The 22,406-nt window shown below is 41.1% G+C and overlaps 1 protein-coding gene across 2 annotated transcripts in view; it reads left to right on the plus strand.

Annotated features, from left to right (window-relative positions):
- The window catches only part of DGKI (diacylglycerol kinase iota), a 514,485-nt gene that overhangs the window by 410,856 nt on the left and 81,223 nt on the right, over positions 1–22,406 (plus strand). For both annotated transcript variants that reach the window (XM_018046893.1, XM_018046894.1), the window contains exons 24-27: positions 1,287–1,356; positions 3,852–3,892; positions 4,778–4,905; positions 7,646–7,768. In XM_018046893.1, coding sequence (XP_017902382.1) covers positions 1,287–1,356; positions 3,852–3,892; positions 4,778–4,905; positions 7,646–7,768 — 362 coding nt within the window. The remainder of the gene's footprint in view (positions 1–1,286; positions 1,357–3,851; positions 3,893–4,777; positions 4,906–7,645; positions 7,769–22,406) is intronic.

Consider the following 22,406-nt stretch of genomic DNA (forward strand, 5'->3'; position numbering starts at 1 on the left):
TTACTTAGTATGATCATTGGTAGCTTTAGTTGTTTTAAAAAACTGCATTAAGAATCATAAGTTTCTTTAAAGTAAGATATCACTTGTGTCAAATTATAATTCCCAAAATGTTAAATGCAGTTCTCATATAAATAGGTACATGTCAAGATTTCATGTAGCCCAAAGCCAGTTCAAGAAAGAAGACTATATTTATCTCTATATCCATGCTATATCACTTTTACATCTCTACATGTAAATTTTGCCACCAGTCCTGAGTGAGACCAGATTTTCCTCTATTCATTATTTAATTTGCAGAGTCCACTCATGTAAAAACCCCATCTACCCAATATTGCTAATAATGGGCAATTTTAGTCCCTGTTACTTTAGGCCAGTGATTCTAAAACTTTGACATACATCAGTCTCAACCCCAGCGATTGTTGGGTGTCACCCCAGGGTGTCTGTAGATCTGGGGTGGGACCTGGGAATTTGTGTTCCTAACAACCTCCCAGCTGATGCTGCTGGCCCAGGGTGCATGCTTTAAGATTCACTGATTTAAGCAGAAGCTCTGCCCCAGGACCATGTGGGACAGGTTCAACCTCCGAAGAAGTCAGCGCATAAACTGATTCACTCTCTTCTTAACCTCTTCTTTGTTTCTCCCATATCTTTCTCCCGTCCCTGTCTGTACACACAAGGTCATGCACAACCAGCCTCACTCCAAGGACGCTCCTTCTAGTCGAATATCTCAGATTGCTAATAAGGGTCAAAGTCCCAGTTTCTTCCCTACAGAGACCTGCCCTCCCTTCTAATCTGTCTCGTTTCTGTCAGTTATCTCAATTTCACTGAGTCCAGTCCAGAATGCCCCAAATCCTCCTATAAATTAGCATTTTATGTTTTAAAAAATTGTGAGTGGCAGGGAGTCTTTTAGTAGGGGACATTTTTATACCTGTGTGGAGAACTGAAATGCAAATGACAGCCAGCTTGCCACTAGGTCCTCAGCTTCATAAAGGGAAAGAAAGAGAGTTCCCAAAGGAAGTACATGTCCCAAGTTATAGAATTTATGAATGCTTAATGGAAAAATGGAAAACCTTCTGGAAATTGTATGTGAGAGTGGTTATGTGAAATAAATCATTTCCAAGCAGAGCCCCTGTGGGTGTTTCCAGTGGAAAGTATGCTTCGATCGCTCACCAATGCTTTGAGTAGGAAAGGATGCTCACTCTTAGAAATAGGTGATGGGGCAGAATGTGGAGTGAGGAATAGCTCTCAGCTCATTCAAATGGAGCCATGAGGATGTGTGTGTGTCTTTCCAGGACCACGAAACCTCCTTCCCTAGGGCGCTCTCAGCTCAGAGACTCTCCCCACGGTGGTGCTTTCTAGATGGTGAGTGTTTCTGTATTTTTGGAGGGTTGGGGGTTCGGGAAGCCTCAGGGCAAAGCATTGATGGCTTGAGTGGACTCTAATTTTCTGAAAGATTGTTCAGGAACCCTCCGCGTGATTGGTACTTGCATCTCAAACAATGTGGACTTTCTGATATTGCAGCATACTTTTCTGAAGTTATCTCCCTCAAAGCAAGTCAGTTAACTCTGGCCAAACTTCTCAGCATCAAATTGCTCAAGCTAACACGTCCTTTCCTGTGCCCCCTTTTCCAAAAACGTGTTGAGTGCCTGTCTTCTATTCAGGCTGGTAGATGGATTTCATCAGCAGGGGGAATAGGTACTAATTTGCATGCTGTTTGCATATTATGGAACTTCCATATTATTTTCAGTAAGCCATCATCTCAGAATGAGTTACAAATTTTTGTGAAAGGGCGGGCATTTTCAGGTGCATTCACATCTGCTCTGACATGTTGAATACCTAGTAGGTCGGTCATTTTCTGATTGGTTAATGTGGTTAACGAGTCCATTTTCCATCCATCCCCCTAAAGGCTGTCTAATCCCACTTTTATGTGCAGTTACCCATTTTACAGTACATTTCTGCTTAGATACTCCCAGTGGGTCTTCTCCCCAGTATCTCTCATCTCTGCGGACACTGGGCTCTCGCTGTATGCCTCTGTTTTGTTTAGCTCTGTGTACATCTGAAAGGTTATAAATGTGGACAAGAGAATGATGGGCTGTGTGAGGGTGTGAACATTTTATGAAGATGAGCACCCATATCTGTATCAAATCTCATCCACACACATTATGATATCGGTTTTCATTAATGGCTTGTCAGCTGCCTCTGAAGATATCTGACACTGCTTTCCCTTCAGGTCCTTTATTCCCTCGTGATGAGAAACATAGTCATTAGTTTTTCCTGAATCCACAGAGGAACAACTTATATTTGAAAAAATTATGGGAATGTATATAAATTGTTCCATATGTAGTCTACTTTGTATATAGTCTTAGATAAAATTCTAAGTGGTTAATGGTGTTAACCTAGATACTACATTTACACTAGAAATAGCTGTGTTTAAAATGTTTAAAGATTGTAGTCATAGTTAAAGAACAAAGTAGGTTAAGTCCTTCTCAGGCAGGTATTCCCCCCTCTTGGTTTTAGAGGGTAAGAACCATGATTATCTTGCTTCTTAGCTTATTTCGTTTGGAGAGAAGCTACTTGTTAAATATGTATGATTTTTGAACTATTATTTGCATTTTGAGTTTTTCCCTCTAGTACTAGGTACTTTGTAGAAAATCTATTTATAATATTTGGACTCTGTTAGATAGATTTAAATGAGGAGGAACATAATTCTTTTGAATATTAGGAATAATCAGATTAATTTCTAGAAGCCCAGAGTTTATCATTAAGTATTTTTTCCCTTCAAACTACACACACAGCCCAATCCTTTATAGGAATGCTTAAATAATTTTCATTTTTTCTGTTTTAGCTTTCTTAAAACATGGCTCAGGGACTCAGTTTTAAACTGAAATGATTCCTTTAATACCAGAAGTGCTCCCTAACTCTGCAAATTCAAGCTCTTTTTTCCTAAAATGAGAATCGTTTCCTCAGAAATCAGGCAACCTACAGATTTGTTTTTTTCTAGCTCTGTTTACTTGATAAATACATATCGAGTTTCAGCTCTGTTGAGGGTTCTGTGCTCATATCTTGAGATATAAAAGAAGAAATGAAACAGGTCTTTAAAGAGGCAGATATCTTGGTCTGAGAGTTCTCAGTGAAGAGAGTTTTATAAGAAGTGTAAACAGATTACAAATGTACATGGAGGTGGGAGCAACTGATTCTATCTGGGGCAGGGAGGAAGGGGCTGAGGAAGGGTTCACAGGAGAGGTGGCATTCAAGTTGGTTCTTAAGACATGATTCTTTTTTAAAGTTTTTATTGAAATGTATTTGATTCACAATCTTGTAGTTTCAGGTGATCCAGACATATATGTACATGTCTCAGATATACGTATATTCCTTTCCAGATTCTTTTCCATCATAGGTTACTGCCAGATATTGAGTATAGTTCCCTGTGCTACACAATAGGTTGTAGTTGATTGTCTATATTTTACGTTTAGTAGTGTGTATAATTTTAATCCCAAGCTTACGAGTTAAATGATTTAGATAATCATGTGTAATGGGGAGGGCCTTTTAAAAAATTTTTTTGGTTGAGCCACGGGTCATGTGGGATCCTAGTCCCCCAGCCAGGGATTGAACCTGTGTCCCCTGCCTTGGGAGCTCAGAGTCTTAACCACTGAACCTTCAGGAAAGTCCTGGGGAAGGGATTTCTAAGCTGTGGAACAGCAGCAACAGAGGCATGAAGTACTGAATTTTTCTAAGTAGATTTAGGGACTGGCCAGTTATCCAGCAAGACTGGAGTGTCAGGGTGGGAGAGAAGCTTGTAAATGTGCTGCCATAACACAGGGCTCTCTGAATGCCATATACTTTTTTTCCCCCTCTAGCTACTTCTGCTGATCGCTTTTATCGAATAGACAGATCTCAGGTAAGATTTCTTGAACCTATTTGTGAAAGTGAAAAATTCCCAAGTAACTGTACTAATCTTACACATTTTCCCCCCAACAAAACCACCGAAATGTGTACAGTTCTGGAATGATACTCATAGTCGCAGCCATGAGCTTGTTACTTGTCCTCACATGTTTGTGATTTGTGAACTCAAGGTGATACGCTTTGACCTTGAAAATGAGTCCAGAAGATAAGTAGGCTTGTCGATGTTGTCACCAGCCTGCACTCCAAGTTTTTATTCGTGCTACTCTTTTACTGCTTCCTTGCCAAATTTTATGCCTTTTTAACTTTATTTCTGATTGGCCGATTTGCAACCTCAAATGTATATGTAGGCTACTTAGTTTCAACTCACCACTTTCCAGTTTGGTAGTGAGAAAACAAAATGCTTATGCCCAATGATGGCAAGTGGTTCCACTGTCCAAATTCTCATGTAAAAGAAGGTATAGAATGGAATCCATTGATAAAACCAGTTATTAGCCATGCCACTTAGCTTTGACCAGATCCTGAGGGTTTAAGTCCAGGTCATTGTATGCACATGCTGGACCAGGTTGCATGTAGCGTGTGAGTACTTGGATAGTATTTGGTAAAAAGAGGCAAGGCCATCTCTGCTTATACCTGACAGGATCCTGGTTAAAGAGTCCCAGACCAAGGATTCAACTCTCCCCTTCCTCAGCTTCTTGCTACCATGTTCCTTCAGGAAGGAATGCCACTGGTCAGCCCTCTGAAAATATAATATGCTGTGGTCATTTGCTTTGGCATAAAATTTCAGTATTCCTCAGGACCAAATAGCTTTATTTAGTTATTCTTTAAATGATGGATTTGAGCATCCTATCAGTCATCTGACAGATTTCTTTTCCTTCCTTAGGAACATTTGCACTTTGTAATGGAGATTTCTCAAGATGAGATTTTTATTCTGGACCCAGATATGGTGTTGTCACAGCAGGCGGGGACACCCCCAGGAATGCCTGACCTGGTGGTGGAGCAAGCCTCGGGGTAAGTGGGCTTATTCCTTGTGGTGAGACTGGCTGCAGGGTGACATCTGTGTCTGGTTTGGCCTTGTGCTTGGTATGTTTAATAAAATCAAACTATTGTGATGTATAGGTGTTCTTGTGTTTCCTGAGGTTGCATTGTAAGTCAGCCTAAGAATGTCTGGGTAGAATCACTCTTTCCCACTCAGATCCGTGTCATGTCTGAGCCGTCTTTACCCACCACACCAACACTTCCTACCAAACTAGAAGGCACTAGTATTTGTGTCTGTGCATATACGTCTGGAGACGCTAGTGGTAAAGAACCTGTCTGCCCATGCAGGAGACTTAGGAGATCTGAGTTCCATCCCTGGGTTGGGAAGATCCCCTGGAGGAGGGCATGGCAACCCACTCCAGTATTCTTGCCTGAGGAATCCTGTGGTCAGAAGAACCTGGTGGGCTATAGTCCATGGGGTTGCGAAGAGTCAGACAAGACTGAAATGACTTTCCACAGCACACAGCCCATGTATGTCTGGAATGCCTAGACTATCACATTGAAAAATGACACAGGTGGTCTGACTTCTTTTTTCCCTCCTCCTCCTTCCTCTTCTTCCTCTCCTCCTCCTCTCCTAATCCTTCTCCTTTTTTTCCTGTAACCAGGCAGCCTGATATATATATATCATATAACAATAACAATAACTATGAAATATCAAGAACTTATTAAGAGCCACATACTATGCTAAATGCCTACTTTATATCTCTCCTATTATGTGCTCTATGCTTATTTCCTCATCAGTAAAATGGAAATGATAATACCTACTCAGAAAATTCTTTTAAAATTAAATGAATTGAGGGATTTCCCTGGTGGCCCAGTGGTTAAGAATCTGCTTTGCAATCCAGAGGATATAGGTTCGATCCCTGGTCAAGGAACGAAGATCGACATGCCACAGAGCAACTAAGCCTGTGCACTGCCACTAAGATACAAAACAGTCAAAGAGATAAGTTAGTTTTAAAATAAACAAATGAATTGATACATGTAAAATTAAGGCTGTCTGTGGCACTTAGTGGACACTCATTAAATATTATATTACTGGAATCATCATCATTTCACCATGACCCTGCAAATTTGGTACTATTACTGTCTTAAATTCATGTAAGCAAAATGAGGTTTAGAGAGTTTTTGCAACTTGGCCACTATTGCACAGAAAGTAAAGGGGAAAAAAATTGAGATTTATTCCCAGCTTTTCTGAGGCTAGAGCCCATGCATGTTTTAACCACCATACTGAACCACCAACATATTAATATTTCTAGATTATTTTAAAACTTCAGAAATAGTTCTTTAGAGTTTTCTATGTGGCAGGTTAAGAAACAGCAGTGCACAAGTGAAAACACAGAAACCTTTGCCCTCGTGAAGCTTAATGGTTTACTTTAGAGGTTTACTGGTACACAGAAGGTAAATAGTTAAAATAAGAATTTCCCCAGGAAGCAGACACACATGGACTCAAATGTGTACACATACTTGTACAGTGTTAACAGGCGTGTGCACTTGAGGTAAAACCCTCATGCCTGTTCACCCCTGTTCACTAATTTGACCGTGGCTGCTATTTCTGGGTATCTCCCACTCTACCAGGCCAGCTGATATCAAGGCTATATACCGAGTCTCTGGGGAGCCAGGAAAAGATAGAAGTGGTGGCTGGAACAAATAGATGGCTGTGTTTAGGAACCAGAGCTAGTAATCCCAGAGCTGTCGTGTCGTGAAGGGACAGCCGACTGGCACAAAGGACGGCCTGATGTAACCCAGAGAGTGCCGGAAGGGCGTGGGGAAGGCTGTGTGTGATGTCATGGCTGTCAGCTGTGCTTCTGCTGGACTCCAGGTGTTCTCCCCTCGACAAGCTCTGGTTTGTAGTGTCCAGTCTGATGAAGTCTGAGCCTATTCGGCCAAGCTTTCCCTGGCTTTGTCCTCCCAGTCACTCTCTATTGGCTCTGGTTCCAAAGATAAAGTAACCTGCAAATCCACAAGAGCTTGAATCAGTTCCTTTCTTATTTCTTTTTTGTTGCCCCCTCTGGAAATTAACTAGCAACAGGGATACGATGGCCTACGTTTCTATAAGACATCAGTCACCATTACTTTTTTTTTTCACGTGGGCCATTTGTTATAAAGTCTTCATTGAATTTATTACAATATGACTTCTGGTGTTTTTTTTTTTTTTAATGTTTTGTTTTCTTGGGCTACAAGGCATATAGGATCTTAGCTCTCCAATCAGGAACTGAACCTGCACCCTTGCATTGGAAAGTGAAGTTTTAACCACTGGACCACCAGGAAGGTCCCCTGCCATTACTTCTTATCTGTGTCATATTAAAAATTACTTAATCTCAAAATTCAGTTTTCTCATCTATAAAGAGGGCAGCACTGTCCAAAGAGACCCTGACTGTTGAAAAAATTAAGTGAACTAAAAAATGTGCCAAGTGGCTTCAGTCATGTCCGATTCTTTGCAACCCCATGGACTGTAGCCCACAAGGCTCCACTGTCCTTGGGAATCTCCAGGCAAGAATACTGGAGTGGGTTGCCATTTCCTTCTCCAGGGGATCTTCCCAACCCAGGGATTGAATCTGTGTCACCTGGGAAGCCCAAGTAAACGTGAAATGCTTATAAATACCCCATAAAGATTAATTGTTCTCCTCTCGTTTGGAGACAAAACTCATCCTGAGAAAGGGCAGAATAAGTCCCATGCCTGACTTTGAGTGTCTGGTGTCCTTCTTTCTCCCAGAATGACAGACTGGTGGAATCCTGCTCTCCGGAAACGCATGCTGAGTGACAGTGGGCTGGGGATGATAAGCCCGCATTATGAAGACTCAGATCTGAAAGATTTCAGCCACTCCCGAGTGCTACAGTAAGAGCATTCTCTCTCTTGTCCTTGTGTCACTGGGCTTGTTGGGATGGAGGGGATTCCGCGGGGCACTCACCGAAGGGAAGGATTCTCTTCTCAGTGGTGCTCTAGCTCTTTCCTGATTGCATCACCCTGTGGTTTGACATTTTCTTCACCACGCACCCTTTTACCCACATCAAGCTCTGATGGAGCCTCACTTTCCATTTCTTGTGCTGCTGAGCCTCAGTGAGACCTTGCACATGGACCTGTCAGTACTTTGAACCTCAGTAGTGTTCCCTTCCCCAGAAGTGATCCCAGGGTTTACCAGATGCTATATCGCAAGGACATGCCTGAGTGTGATGAATAGTCTGGAAATGATGGAAAGCATTTTATTTGTGTGAACGTTGGGGTGGACTGTTCGCGGTCAGCTTCGTGAACTCCAGTTCTGAGCCTCTGGCTGTGCTGTGTGATGTGGCCGGGCGGTTTTGGGGACTTGCCTGCTGCGTGTGCTGTGTTTTAGTCTCTCTGGCTAATTGATGACGTGTTTGTTTATAGGCCAGAAGAGTGGGTGTGTTTTCGTCTGAGGGATGGGAATTGGGTTTTGCAACAGTGTTGGTACCCTCATGCCCTGTGAATCCTCCCTCTTGTCACCCCCTCTGTGCAGGACAGGCTCAGGGTGCACCTTGTGGTCATTTGCACCCATTTATTTATGCTAAGATCATGGCATCCAGTCCCATCACTTCATGACAAATAGATGGGGAAACAGTGACAGACTTTATTATTTTGGGTTCCAAAATCACTGCAGATGGTGACTGCAGCCATGAAATTAAAGGACACTTACTCCTTGGAAGAAAAGTTATGACCCACCTAAACAGCATATTAAAAAGCATAGATATTACTTTGCCAGCGAAGGTCCATCTAGTCAAAGCTATGGTTTTTCCAGTGGTCACGTATGGATGTGAGAGTTGGACTATAAAGAAAGCTGAGCACCAAAGAATTGATTCTTTTGAACTGTGGTGTTGGAGAAGACTTGGAATGACTGATGCTGAGGCTGAAATTCTAGTACTTTGGCCACCTGATACAGAGAACTGACTCATTTGAAAAGACCTTGATGCTGGGAAAGATTGAAGGCAGGAGGAGAAGGGTACGACAGAGGATAAGATGGTTGGATGGCATCACCGACTCAATGGACATGAGTTTGAGTTAACTCCAGGAGTTGGTGATGGATAGGGAGGCCTGGCGTGCTGCAGTCTATGGGGTTGCAAAGAGTTGGACATGACTGAGCAACTGAACTGAACTGATTTGACTCCAGGCCACACACTTTGTTGCAGGGAGGGAAACTCCTTTCAGCGACCGAGAGTTGGCTCTTGTCTAACACTTGGAAATGATTTTTCCAAAGACTCATACATGTTGACAAAGCAAGAAACTCTATTGGGAAGGGGTGCCCAGGCAGAGAGCAACAGGGTAAGGGAACCCAGGAGGACTGCTCTGCCACGTGGCTCTCAGCCTCAGGTTTTATGGTGATGGGACTAGTTTTGGGGTTGCCTCTGGCCAGTCATTCTGATTCAGAGCCCTTCCTGGTGGCTTGCGCATCGTTCAGCCAAGGTGGATTCCAGCGAGAAGGATTCTAGGATGTTGGTAGGACATATGGTCTGGTGTCTTCTCTCTCCTTTTGACCTTTCAGTTGGTGGTGGCTTGTTAATTCCATGTTCCTTACCAGTACCTCCTGTTGTAAGATTATTCAGGCAAATAGTGACTGTGGTACCCTGGCGAGGGTGGGTGGTTTTGGTCAGTGGTTTCCCCTAACAACCCTATCTCAGATATTATACAAAAGTTCATTGTAATTCAGGAGATCAGGCTAATTTCCAGTCCTATTCAAGGTCCTAATCGAATGGGGACAATGGCATTGTAACTATGCAGTTTTACCTTTTTTATAAAATAATAAGGTTATTGAGATGCTCAGAAGCCTAGGGTTAACTGAAGAGGCAGGACAATGCATTGTTTATAAGACCAGAAGCAATTTCAGTATGACAAAGGGGAGGAAAATGAGAAATCAGAAGCTAATTATTTTGGTGGTAAAGGTTCTACTCAGACACCCCAAGGGCAAAAGGTGACTTCATTTTAATTGCTTCTCTGTACTACCTCTTATTCTGTTGTGTGAAGAATGGAAAGGAAAAAGTGAATTTCTATGGATTTTTCTTTTTAATTAAACCATGTTGTTAGTTTCTGATAGCATTTTGATTGCTTACAATTCAGGCTGTTTTTTCATTTCTTTTGTATATGGAATTAAGGTTTGTGAACCAGACTGAGTCAGCCACCCACTGACAGCTAAAAAAGTGGCCATCTAGCTTCAGGCAGATTTATTTGAAAATTAGTTTAAATTAGTCACAGAACAGAAATTAAGCCTAGACAAACCAGATGTGTGTTTTGGTTATTCTTGTATACAGGCTGTTTGCAAAAAGTGAAGCATGATCTCAATCTCGTTTCCTATACCCTGTGTTTCTGTGTATAGTATGTTAGTATGTCCATACATATCATGATATGTGAGATTATTTCTAAGACAGTAAATATTCTTTCCAAGAATCACAAGTAAATGTACCACTTTATATAAGAGCCAAGTTCTTCAAATCAACTCTTTTCTATTTGGATTTATTATCCTTTTAGGAATTTCTTTTCATTATTTTATTGATCTTCAGTTGGCAGCTACTAGTTTTCCTGAATATTTATGCAACTTAATTCTTAAATGGGCTTCCCAGGTGGCACTAGTGGTAAAGAACCTGCCTGCCAATGCAGGAAACATGAGACGTGGTTCAATCCCAGGGTTGGGAAGAGTGGCTGGAGATGGAAATGGCAGCTCACTCCAGTATTCTTGCCTCAAGAATCCCATGGACAAAGGAGCCTGGAGGGCTACAGTCCATAGGTCGCAAAGTTGGACGCAAATGAAGCGAAGCAACGTAGCACACACACTGTGGTCTTAAGTGCACTAGAGCAGCTGACTCTCTTACTTTTTTTTTTTCCTTCTCTCAAGTGAATTAGAAAACAAAACAGCTTTGGAACCTGTAGCTTCCTGTCTTTGCAGCTGAATCTCCAGATACTGTGTAAGAGAGACAAGTTGTCTTCACTGGACTCTATTTGAATCTCTGACTCACAGAAAGTGTGACAAAATTAAATGGTTGCTTTAAATCGTTTGAGTACTTTTGAGAGAGAGAGAGAGTGAAGTAACTCAGTCGTGTCCGACTCTTTGCAGCCCCATAGACTGTAGCCTCCCAGGCTCTTCCATCCATGGAATTTTCCAAGCAAGAGTACTGGAGTGGGTTGCCATTTCCTTCTCCATGGGATCTTCCCCACCCAGCGATGGAACCCGGGTCTCCCACATAGCAGGCAGATGCTTTACTGTCTGAGCCACCAGGGAAGTACTTTACCTTACCCAAGTTGTCTGTTAATTCGGAAAACGTGTACATGTGTTTATTAATTTCTTAGGAAGAACATCTCTTTATTTACTTCAGAGATCATCTTTGATACAAATGAGTATAATTGTAGTTATTCCATAACAATATATATATTTTATGTACATATGTATCATAAGGTCAGTAATAGCTAGTATTGATATGTCCTGTGTGCTTTGTTAAAATATCCTTAACTGTTTCAACACCTTTTAAATTTCACATTGCTTAACAGATGAGTAAACTGGAAGCTCAGAGAGTTTAAAACATTCATCTTAAGTCACTCGAGATAACAAATGTGGAGATTGCTGTTTGAATGAGGTCTTCTTGACTTCTGACTTCATGCTTTTCCTCCATACCACATTGTCTTCCTGAAGGGCCAGTGCAAAGGCAGGGTGCCCACAGCCCCAAGGCCCAAAAAGGATTTACTTTGGTGTCTATCTTTTTTAGCGTTTGTAAAGTGAAAAATTCTGCAATCTAGGAAGGCTGTGTATGCTCATTAAATATGCACAGCTGCAAATTTACCCACAAGTAAATATATTTGAGAATTAATTTTAAAGCATTTTTTTCTTTAAAAAACAGATTGAAACAAAAATTAGAGATAGGCTTTTATTTTATTAAATATATATTAATATGTTCCAGTCTAAATAGATACAAACATTATATGAAAAATCCTAATGTGCCAACAATGCTGAAATGTTATTGTTTTATGTTATTACTTGCATAAGTCTTTCTATCCATAACATAGTACCATATCATAAAAATATATATTGTTTTACGGGTTTTTTTGGTTTTGTGTTATCTTTTTATCATTACCTGTAATGAACATGCATATACTTTTAGAGCTTGCCACTTCATACAACATTGAATTTTTAAAAGTTACTTATATTGATGTTACCGAGTGCAAGTTTGTGAGCCCAATGCACAGTGAGGCCAAAAAATCCTGAAACATCAGGTTGGAGCAGAGATAAGTTTATTGCAGGGCCAAGCAAGGAGAATGGGTAGCTCATGCCCCCCAGACTCCAAGCTCCCAGAGCAGTTTTATCAGAGCATTTTTAAAGGCAAGGTGGGTGGTGGGTGGTCCACCAGGTATGTGATCAGCTCATACACAGTTCTTTGCTTAATGATGATTGATTCTTAGGCACCAGAAAGTCTAAGAGCTATACCCTCATGATCATCAAGTAGTTAATTTCATCCATTTGGTAGTGGTTTTAGCATCTGAAAATCTCTGGAAGTATTTCAGATACTGTTATCTAGTTGCTTCAGAGGAGCTACAGCAGAGGATATGGGGGAGGGGGACCTGTCCTGGGAAGGCCTCATAGGGTTCTGCTTAGTATGTGATATATGTAGATTTTAAGTCATTTTATTTGGTATAGAATATTGTGTTATACAAATATGCCATAGTTTATTCCTCCATTTAAATGTTGATTTCTAGTATCTTGTTATTGAAAAATACAGTGAACATTCTGCAGTGTGGGTCTATTGCAGGGTAGACACGCAGATTCAGCTTTGCCCAATATTGCACAATTTACTTTCCCTTTGGGAGCATTTAAAAAGCAGTATGTGAAGGAACCTGAAAAATTAGCATAATATTGTAGGCACAATTGGCATCTGTTGCTTTTAGCTTTAAAGTCCCAGTCAACTTGGAGATAGTAAAAGTTCAATTTTAACATCTTGTTCACTGTGTTAAATAACCCACTCTGTAAAGAAATGAAAAGGGAAATTTTAAATTCTTGGAACTGGAAATACTGTTTGTCAGAATTTGCAGTAAATGGTAGAAGTAGTATTCACAGCATGATTTATGACTTTAAATCATTTATCAAGAGAAAAATGATTGCACACAAATGAGGCATTCAATTTGATAAACTGGAGAAAGAGTCCCAGAGTAGAGGACAAAGAAACAAGAGGGAAGAGAAATAATAGAGGTAGAAATCAGTGACAAGGAGAACAAAACAGACAAATGATTCACCAATAATAAAAATTCTAAAAATTGGTTCTTTCAAAACAGACAGAACTCTAAGAAGATTAAAATATAAGAGGCAAACAAAAATGCAACTCCAGTGTTTCCCCAACTCATTCTTCCTCCTGCTCTGGTGACTTTTTCCCTTCTAAAACTCTAATTGACCCAGCCAACCTCTTCTCTGCCCAGGGAGAGGAGCAAGGCTCCATCTCAGAGTTTTAACTTTCACTTCTAAGATGCATCAAGCTCTATCCCTCTTCAGGGAGTGCAAACAGAATGAACACATAGAATGAATTAGATTTCTGTTCTTACCAGAACTGATTATATTTATATTAAAATTCCATTGTAGATACATTGCAATTTTTAAAGAAAGATTTATAGAGTCATCTGTTGATGTCTGCAGGGAATTGGTTTTAGGACCAAAATCAAATGGATCCTCGAGTCCCATAATCAGCTCTCTGTATTTGCAGATCAGCATCTCGGATTCAACCAACTATGGATTGTGAACAGAGTATATGGTCTGTGATTGGTTAACTCAGGATTTGGAAATCATAGATAGACAGACATATGTATGTCTGTCTGTAATAGCTTCATCCCCCTCTTGTTTTCAGCTATTTCCTTTACCCATTTTTTTTTTTTTTGAAACTTTCAGTTCAGTTCAGTCGCTCAGTCATGTCCAACTCTTTGCGACCCCATGAATCGCAGCACACCAGGCCTCCCTGTCCATCACCAACTCCCGGAGTTCACTCAGACTCACATCCATCGAGTCGGTGATGCCATCCAGCCATCTCATCCTCTGTTGTCCCCTTCTCCTCTTGCCCCCAATCCCTCCCAGCATCAGGATCTTTTCCAGTGAGTCAATTCTTCACATGAGGTGGCCAAAGTACTGGAGTTTCAGCTTTAGCATCATTCCTTCCAAAGAACACCCAGGGCTGATCTCCTTTAGAATGGACTAGTTGGATCTCCTTGCAGTCCAAGGGACTCTCAAGAGTCTTCTCCAACAGCACAGTTCAAAAGCATCTTTAGGTAATAATATATGTAGATACTCTCTGTGTGTGTGTGTGTGTGTGTGTGTGTGTGTGTGTGTGTGTATGTTTTGTCTGCTTACACAGGTCCTCTAAAGGAGACAACAATTCCAAAGAAGGCTATACAATACATATAAGATCTTGAAATCCTATGAACACAGTAAAAAAACACAAATTGATGATAAATAATTGACTCACATTGTTACTGCTATGACCTTAATGAATTTGTATTTAAAGATGTTTGAAAATGTTTTTCTCTTTGAAAAATGTTTTCAGTGTCTTAAGAAGGTGCTAGTAAAATAGCATGTTTCTGGAAACACATTTGCTGTCATCGTTAATTGAACCACAACAATTCATAACAAGATTATATTTTGACAGAAGATTTGTGAGGAAGTAATTAAAATTTTCGCAGACAGAATCTGTTTGATTCCTAAGGAAGACTTTTCCTGACTTTAAGATCTATGAGATTAAAGAAAAAATAGGCACTGAGTGGAAACTCTTGTATGATCTTTTCAAGTTATCTTTGAGAAAGGACAGAATTACCACTGAATTGAATAGGTTAAGGGAAAACAGGTAAAGGGGCCAGAAGATATTATTTAGTTTATGAATAAAAGTAGTATTTTCTAGGTCTTTTATTTTTTGGTTTGTGCGAAACTCCCCAAAATTGACTGAAGGAGATGCACTTTTTCTTAGTGTCCTCAAGTCCTGAGCTTGGAAGAGCTAAGGTGATGGTCACACAGGTAAAAATAAAAGACACTGAGAGACAGTGTAGGGAACCACCCAAAGGCAGACATTCAGTCTAGACATCCACATGCCCAGGTGTCTGTGACCGAGGCAGGAATGCTGGATCTTTATGATCAGTAGAGCATTTCTGTCTCTATCAAGAGACAGTGTTATCAAAAGTTGAATGATAAGGCATCTGGTCTGATTTATGATTTGGGTTTTTGGCATTGGAATTTAAATGGATTCCACTGGATTGATTGGAATCTAAAAACATGGGTTGAGACATTCATAGTCATTTATTTTTGGGGAAAATACATATTCAGCACCTTCTAGGTAGGAGCTATATATGTGTGTGTATATATATATATATACACACACACACTTAGGCATCGATGATGTAGAACTAAATGATAAATTATCACCTTTAAAGAACTTATATTCTAGGGGAAAATATATTTATATATTTAGAGGAAATACTCAACAAACCAATTATCATAGTTCCCTATGACAAGTGTTATAGTGGATATATGCATAGAGTGTTCTGGAAATAAGAGGAAAAAGAATTTGCTTCTCCCTCTAGATTTCACTTTTCTATTTTTATGTCAAAAGGATGAATATTCAAAGATTTAATGAAAACGTAAGCCTCTAAGGAAAAAGGAGGCTTTTTAAAGGGCTCTCTGCTTATTTTCTTCATCTTTTGCCTGTGATCAGGTAAGTATCTGCTTTTCATCATTCAGTTCAATCGTTCAGTCATGTCCGACTCTTTATGACCCCATGAATTGCAGCAGCCAGGGCTCCCTGTCCATCACCAACTCCCAGAGTTCACCCAAACTCATGTGCATCGAGTCGGTGATGCTATCCAGCCATCTCATCCTCTGTCGTCCCCTTCTCCTCCTGCCCCCATTCCCTCCCAGCATCAGAGTCTTTTCCAATGAGTCAACTCCTCGCATGAGGTAGCCAAAGTATTGGAGTTTTAGTCTCAGCATCAGTCCTTCCAATGAACACCCAGGACTGGTCTCCTTTAGAATGGACTGGTTGGATCTCCTTGCAGTCCAAGGGACTCTCAAGAGTCTTCTCCAACACCACAGTTCAAAAGCATCAATTCTTCGGTGCTCAGCCTTCTTCACAGTCCAACTCTCACATCCATACGTGACCACTGGAAAAACCCTAACCTTAACTAGATGGACCTTTGTTGGCAAAGTAATGTCTCTGCTTTTAAATGTGCTATCTAGGTTGGTCATAACTTTTCTTCCAAGGAGTAAGTGTCTTTTAATTTCATGGCTGCAATCACCATCTGCAGTGATTTTGGAGCCCCCCAAAATAAAGTCTGACACTGTTTCCACAGTTTCCCCATCTATTTCCCATGAAGTGATGGAACCAGATGCCATGATCTTAGTTTTCTGAATGTTGAGCTTTAAGCCAGCTTTTTCACTCTCCTCTTTCACTTTCATCATTATATTACCAGAAAAGTGAGAGTGTTAGTCTGTTAGTCCTGTCAGACTCTTTGTGACCCCATGTACTATAGCCCACCAGGCTCCTATGTCCATGAGATTCTCCAGGCAAGAATACTGAAGTGGGTTGCCATTTCTTTCTCTAGGGGATCTTCCTGACCCAGGGATTGAACCCAGGTCTCCTGCATTACAGGCAAACTTTTTTTTTTTTACCATCTGAGCCACCAGAGAAGCCCTCATCACCAGAAATGCCTGTCAAATAATTGAATATTGCATGACAGTTTCACATCACTCTACCTAAAGTGTCCTTAAGGAAGTTTGTACAACTGGCAAATTATTTAGGGATAGCCTAAACACTTAATAATACTTTAAAAAAATTGGTCTTTTTAGTGTAGTCTAGAATTCTAAACCACCGTATCAAGAAGATAGACCCCAAACTTCACCTTTTTCCAAAACTCAGAAGTTCTGGTCTGAGCATAGGAATAATAGTTGCATGCCTGTCTTGTCTTCAGCTATTTACTTTACCCAATTTCTTCTTGGAACATTCGGTGATGGCCTGATTCTAACAAAAAAGATAATTGTGCCTGCTGTCAAAGCTCCAGATTCTCAACAGGAAGACAGACTATTGGGCAGCGATTTTGGTTGTGGAAATATCCTTCAAGCATCAAAATCAGATAAGAGGGAGAAAATTAATCCTCTTAGTGGGAGGCAGGTTTTGCTGGAATCTATCTCAGAGATGAGATCAGTGCTGTCAGGATAGAGACAGTCTCTTGTGTCTGCTTCACGAAGATAGTTGGGTCCCATCCCTACTTACCTTTGATGACTCTAAATCTTGCTCTCCCTGGCTAATCACTCAAGCTGGAAAAAGTGCAGTTTAGCTGACATGTATCTTCCTTTCTTCTTCTTTTTCTCCTAACTTACCTCCGGTCATTATCCTCTCTTGCCAAGCACATAATGATACGCTATCCTTTTATGTGTGCAAAATAATTAATAAAAAATTTTGCTCTGTTCTTTCTCTAATTGCTCCTCAATTGGATCCAGGAAATTAACATACTGTAGTAATAAAGATGCACTGAATCTCTGACTCAGAGAGCTGTTGCTGTTTTACAAGCTAGACAGTAAAAGGTGACTGGCAGCGGTAGGTGCTGTTAACGAGCACAGCAGTAGGGTGGAGCCGGGAGAAAGAATTGTGCCTAGAAGCCTATGCGTGTCTCCCATGCCATGCTCACGTGCGCTGTGTCTCAGTCACGTCCGACTCTTTGTGACACTATGGACTGCAGCCCACCAGGCTCCTCTGCCCAAGGAATTCCAGGCAAGAACACTGGAGTGTGGTGCCATTTCCTCTTCCAGGGGTCCTTCCCTATCTGGGGATTGAACCCACGTCTCTTGTGTCTCCTGCATTAGCAGGTGGATTCTTTACCACTAGCGCCACCTGGGAAGCCCATGTCATATGTCTCAGTTATGTTGGTAGTGAAGTTTAGTTCTTGAAGAGGTTGTGAATATTCTTTGGACAGAAGGGAGAAACCTGGCTTGTGGGGCACCATAAAGTATCAACATGTTATGGGTGGAAGAGAATTCTTGGATTTCCAACTGAAAGAGATAAGGCAAAGGCAGAGCATTGGAAAGTGCAAAAGCAATTTGTGCAGGAAAGCACTTTCCTTGAGTTTGCTGAGAGGCAGAGATCAGTGGGAAGGGCATCTCAGGAAATTGTTGAGTCTTCTTTAAAATCAAATCAGGGGATTTCTCTTTCCTTGCAACAACACAGAGTGCCGTAGCGCACTAAGGAAAGCAAGTCAGATGACAAGAGCCTTTGGGGACAAAAATCACTTAAGCACCATTCTAAAACTGGGAAAACAACTCCCATCTCCTTCTGCACTGGAGGAGTTAGAGTGTTTTTATGGCAGTATAGGAATGGGGATTTGTTTGTTTTCAGTGGCTGTGCCAGAAGTGGAAGAAGGCACCATGATTTATCTATATCCATTTCTCCTTTTCTCCTACAGCTCCTTTCATGTTTTGGGTTGCTTGTAATGTAAATGTTACATAGAAAGTGCCCTGTTTTTGGACACAGAGAGTGGGGAAGAGAGTTTTTTGTTTTGTTTTGTTTTGTTTTTTGTTTCGTTTTGTTTTGTTTTTTGTTTCTCATGCCAGTGTCTGGAACGTGAATTTCCTCTTCTGAGAACTGAGTGAGATGGGAGGAGATGTTGCCAGGAAAACTTCCAGAGTATATGACCGTTATCTTCAGGAGAAGCACCAAAGCCACTCCCAACTCTACCAATTTTTTTATTCCATTTTCTGATGCTGGATTCAGAAGTCCTTATGGCATTTCATAAAAATAATTAGCTGTGGATAAGCCTTACTCAATCACCTTGGCACCACAAGATAAATATTATCTATCCTGAATGTTGTGGTATGTGAGATAGGCTTTGTATAAGTTTCTTATTTTATTTTTTTTTTGACTTAATTATTTTATTTTATTTTATTTATTTTTTTTTTTTTAAATTTTAAAATCTTTAATTCTTACATGCGTTCCCAAACATGAACCCCCCTCCCACCTCCCTCCCCACAACATCTCTCTGGGTCATCCCCATGCACCTGCCCCAAGCAAGCTGCACCCTACGTCAGACATGGACTGGCGATTCAATTCTTACATGACAGTATACATGTTAGAATTCCCATTCTCCCAAATCATCCCACCCTCTCCCTCTCCCTCTGAGTCCAAAAGTCCGTTATACACATCTGTGTCTTTTTTCCTGTCTTGCATACAGGGTCGTCATTGCCATCTTCCTAAATTCCATATATATGTGTTAGTATACTGTATTGGTGTTTTTCTTTCTGGCTTACTTCACTCTGTATAATTGGCTCCAGTTTCATCCATCTCATCAGAACTGATTCAAATGAATTCTTTTTAACGGCTGAGTAATACTCCATTGTGTATATGTACCACAGCTTTCTTATCCATTCATCTGCTGATGGACATCTAGGTTGTTTCCATGTCCTGGCTATTATAAACAGTGCTGCGATGAACATTGGGGTACATGTGTCTCTGGGCTTCCCAGGTGGCTCAGTGGGTAAAAAAATCCACCTGCACTGCAGGAGATGTGAGTTCAATCCCTGAGTCAGGAAGATTTCCTGGAATTGGGCATGGCAATCCACTCCAGTATTCTTGCCTGGGAAATCCCATGGACACAGGAACTTTGGTGGACTACAGTCTCTAGGGTCTCAAAGAGTCAGACATGACTGCAGCAATTGAGCACATTGGCTTGTGTTAATACTGAATGTAGCACTCAGATGATTTGCCCTCAGAATTGAGAGCTTCATGTTTCAATTTATGCTTAAAAAGAAACAAGTCCACATTCAGAAAACTCCAGATGGATCGGGTCTTAACAGGAGTTGTTGGCCAGGGTTCCCAGAGTCATTAGGCTAAAGCCGGCAACACTTTCTAAAAGATATTCCTTGCTAATGCTCTAGACAGCTCTCCGCAGGTATATTTCCCTTGATCAAATTTTAGAATAGCATGCCTTTTCTATCCCTTTAATCTCTTTTTAGAAACTAGGCAGGAAACTATATTGCAAAGACTGACTTATAATATGAACCGTCACATCTCTTTTTCTGAATGATTGTGCAATGTCGGATGCACAGGTTTCTTTTGTTATTTTTACATTATCTTCAAAATGTTCAAGTATTTCCTTGGAGTGTTCAAATTTTACATAATAAAAAGTGTGATGGTCCAGTTTTCATGTTTAAGGAACTTGGACTGTATTAGACTCTTCCACATCATTTTTTTTAATGTTTTTTCTTGTATCCACTTCCCACTTTTGCCCCTTCGCCCTTGCATTTCCAACACCTTCCCTTCCCTTCGTTGCAGTTCTTAGTGATTAACGGTAGGTGGCAGTACAGTTTCAAGCTCAAAGAGCGTTGAAGGGCTTCCTGACTCTGCAGACTACTTAAGGAGGGTGCATAGGAGAAACTGAATTATACAAGCAAAGGGTAAAACAGGGGTGTTTTCAAAACACCAGATATAACTAAACACAGGAACTTATTTAAAAACACAGGATATTTCAAGTACAGCTCACGTGGGGACCATTGGGTATATATTTGAATAGGAGGAAACTATGAGCATGAACAGAATTAGAAGAAATTTACATCAAAGGAGAAGAACTCACCAAACAGCCTTATTATTTGAGTCCTGGGACTTATTTCCCCACCTCCACACAAATGCCCATCTCTCTCCTTCCTCTTTCCGCACCCTCCCCTCTGTTGGTGGTGAATGTTACCTTTGAGGCTGTTTGGCAGTCCCTGAATGGGTTTGTGACCACTTGAATAGAGAATGTGTTTGTCTTTCTCCCATTTCAATGCCACTCTGTGTGGCTGCTGTAACTTTCATCTCTCTCACTCTCATTCTCGCCTGCTCCCTTACTGTATGTGCTTTGTTCATTGTCTTAATAGCAATTTTCATAATTAGCAGGGAGGAAAAGAAAACAAAGAGAAGCCTGTATAATGGATGGAGATTCTCAGTGCTAAGGGATTTCTGGTTCTATTTTACCTTGTTGGAGATGCTTGGGGGCTGGAGTGATGGTGGTGAAGATGTCACCTATATCCATGATCTCACTGTTGCTCCCTCAAGCCCTCAAGATGATGTCATGGGCTGTGCATAGCAATCCTTAGGCAATGCACATCCTCAAGGGAAGCTCAAGGGAGAATGCTGTTGCCCAGAGATGATTACCTACAGTCATGCTTTGAGACCATATTAAATCATCCCTTGGCCGACTTGATTTAAATTGAGTGTTCTTCGTTCATCCACAGTTGCAGGAAATAAATTCAATTTGTGTAGCCTCATGACTTTAACATAAAACAGGAGAAAAATAAAGATGGTGTTTCTGCAGCAGTGGTGTGTGGACCCTTGAAATGAGCCTGGACTTGATGTCCACCTGGGAAACCAGTTTCCACTCGGGCCATTTCTCAAGAGTTTGTTAACAGACAGCTAGCAATAATGGCCCAGGCAGGAGACAAGAGTCCAGCCTGGGGAACTTTGCCCAGGCCTGCATGTTGTCTGTTTTTAAAATTGGAATACAGTTGCTTTACAATGTTGTGTTAGTTTCTGCTGTACAGCAAATGAACCAGCCACAAACACACATATATCTCCTCTTCCTTGCATTTCCTTCCCATTTAAGTCACCACAGAGCACAGAGTAGAGTTCCCTGTGCCATACAGTCAGTTCTCATTAGTTATCTATTTTATGCATAGTGGTGTATGTATGGCAGTCCCAATCTATCCCACCCACTCCTTCCCTCCTTGATGCCCATATATTTGCTCTCTATGTCCATGTCTCTAGATATGCTTTGCAAATAAGTTCATCTGTACCATTTTTATAGATTCCACATATATAAATTCAGTGCAGTTCAGTTCAGTCGCTCAGTTGTGTCCGACTCATTGCAACCCCGTGGACTGCAGCATGCCAGGCTTCTGTGTCCATCACCAACTCCCGGAGCTTGCTCACACTTATGTCTATCGAGTCGGTGATGCCATCCAACCATCTCATCCTCTGTCATCCCCTTTTCCTCCTGCCTTCAATCTTTCCCAGCAAAAGGATCTTTTCAGATGAGTTAGTTCTTCACATCAGGTGGCCAAAGTATTGGAGTTTCAGCTTTAGCATCAGTCCTTCCAGTGAATATTCAGGACCAATTTCCTTTAGGATGGACTGGTTGGATCTCCTTGCAGTCCAAGGGACATTCAAGAGTCTTCTCCAACACCACAGTTCAAAAGCATCAGTTCTTCAGCGCTTAGTTTTCTTTATAGTCCAATTCTCACATCCATACAGTTCAGTTCAGTCACTCAGTCATGTCCGACTCTTTGCGACCCCATGAATTGCAGCATGCCAGGCCTCCCTGTCCATCACCAACTCCCGGAGTTGACCCAAACTCATGTCCTTTGAGTCAGTGATGCCAACCAACCATCTCAACCTCTGTCGTCCCCTTCTCCTTCTGCCCTCAATCTTTTCCAGCATCAGGGTCTTTTCAAATGAGTCAGCTCTTTGCATCAGGTGGCCAAAGTATTGGAGTT

Source organism: Capra hircus, chromosome 4, assembly GCF_001704415.2.
Source record: "Capra hircus breed San Clemente chromosome 4, ASM170441v1, whole genome shotgun sequence".
NCBI lineage: Eukaryota > Metazoa > Chordata > Mammalia > Artiodactyla > Bovidae > Capra > Capra hircus.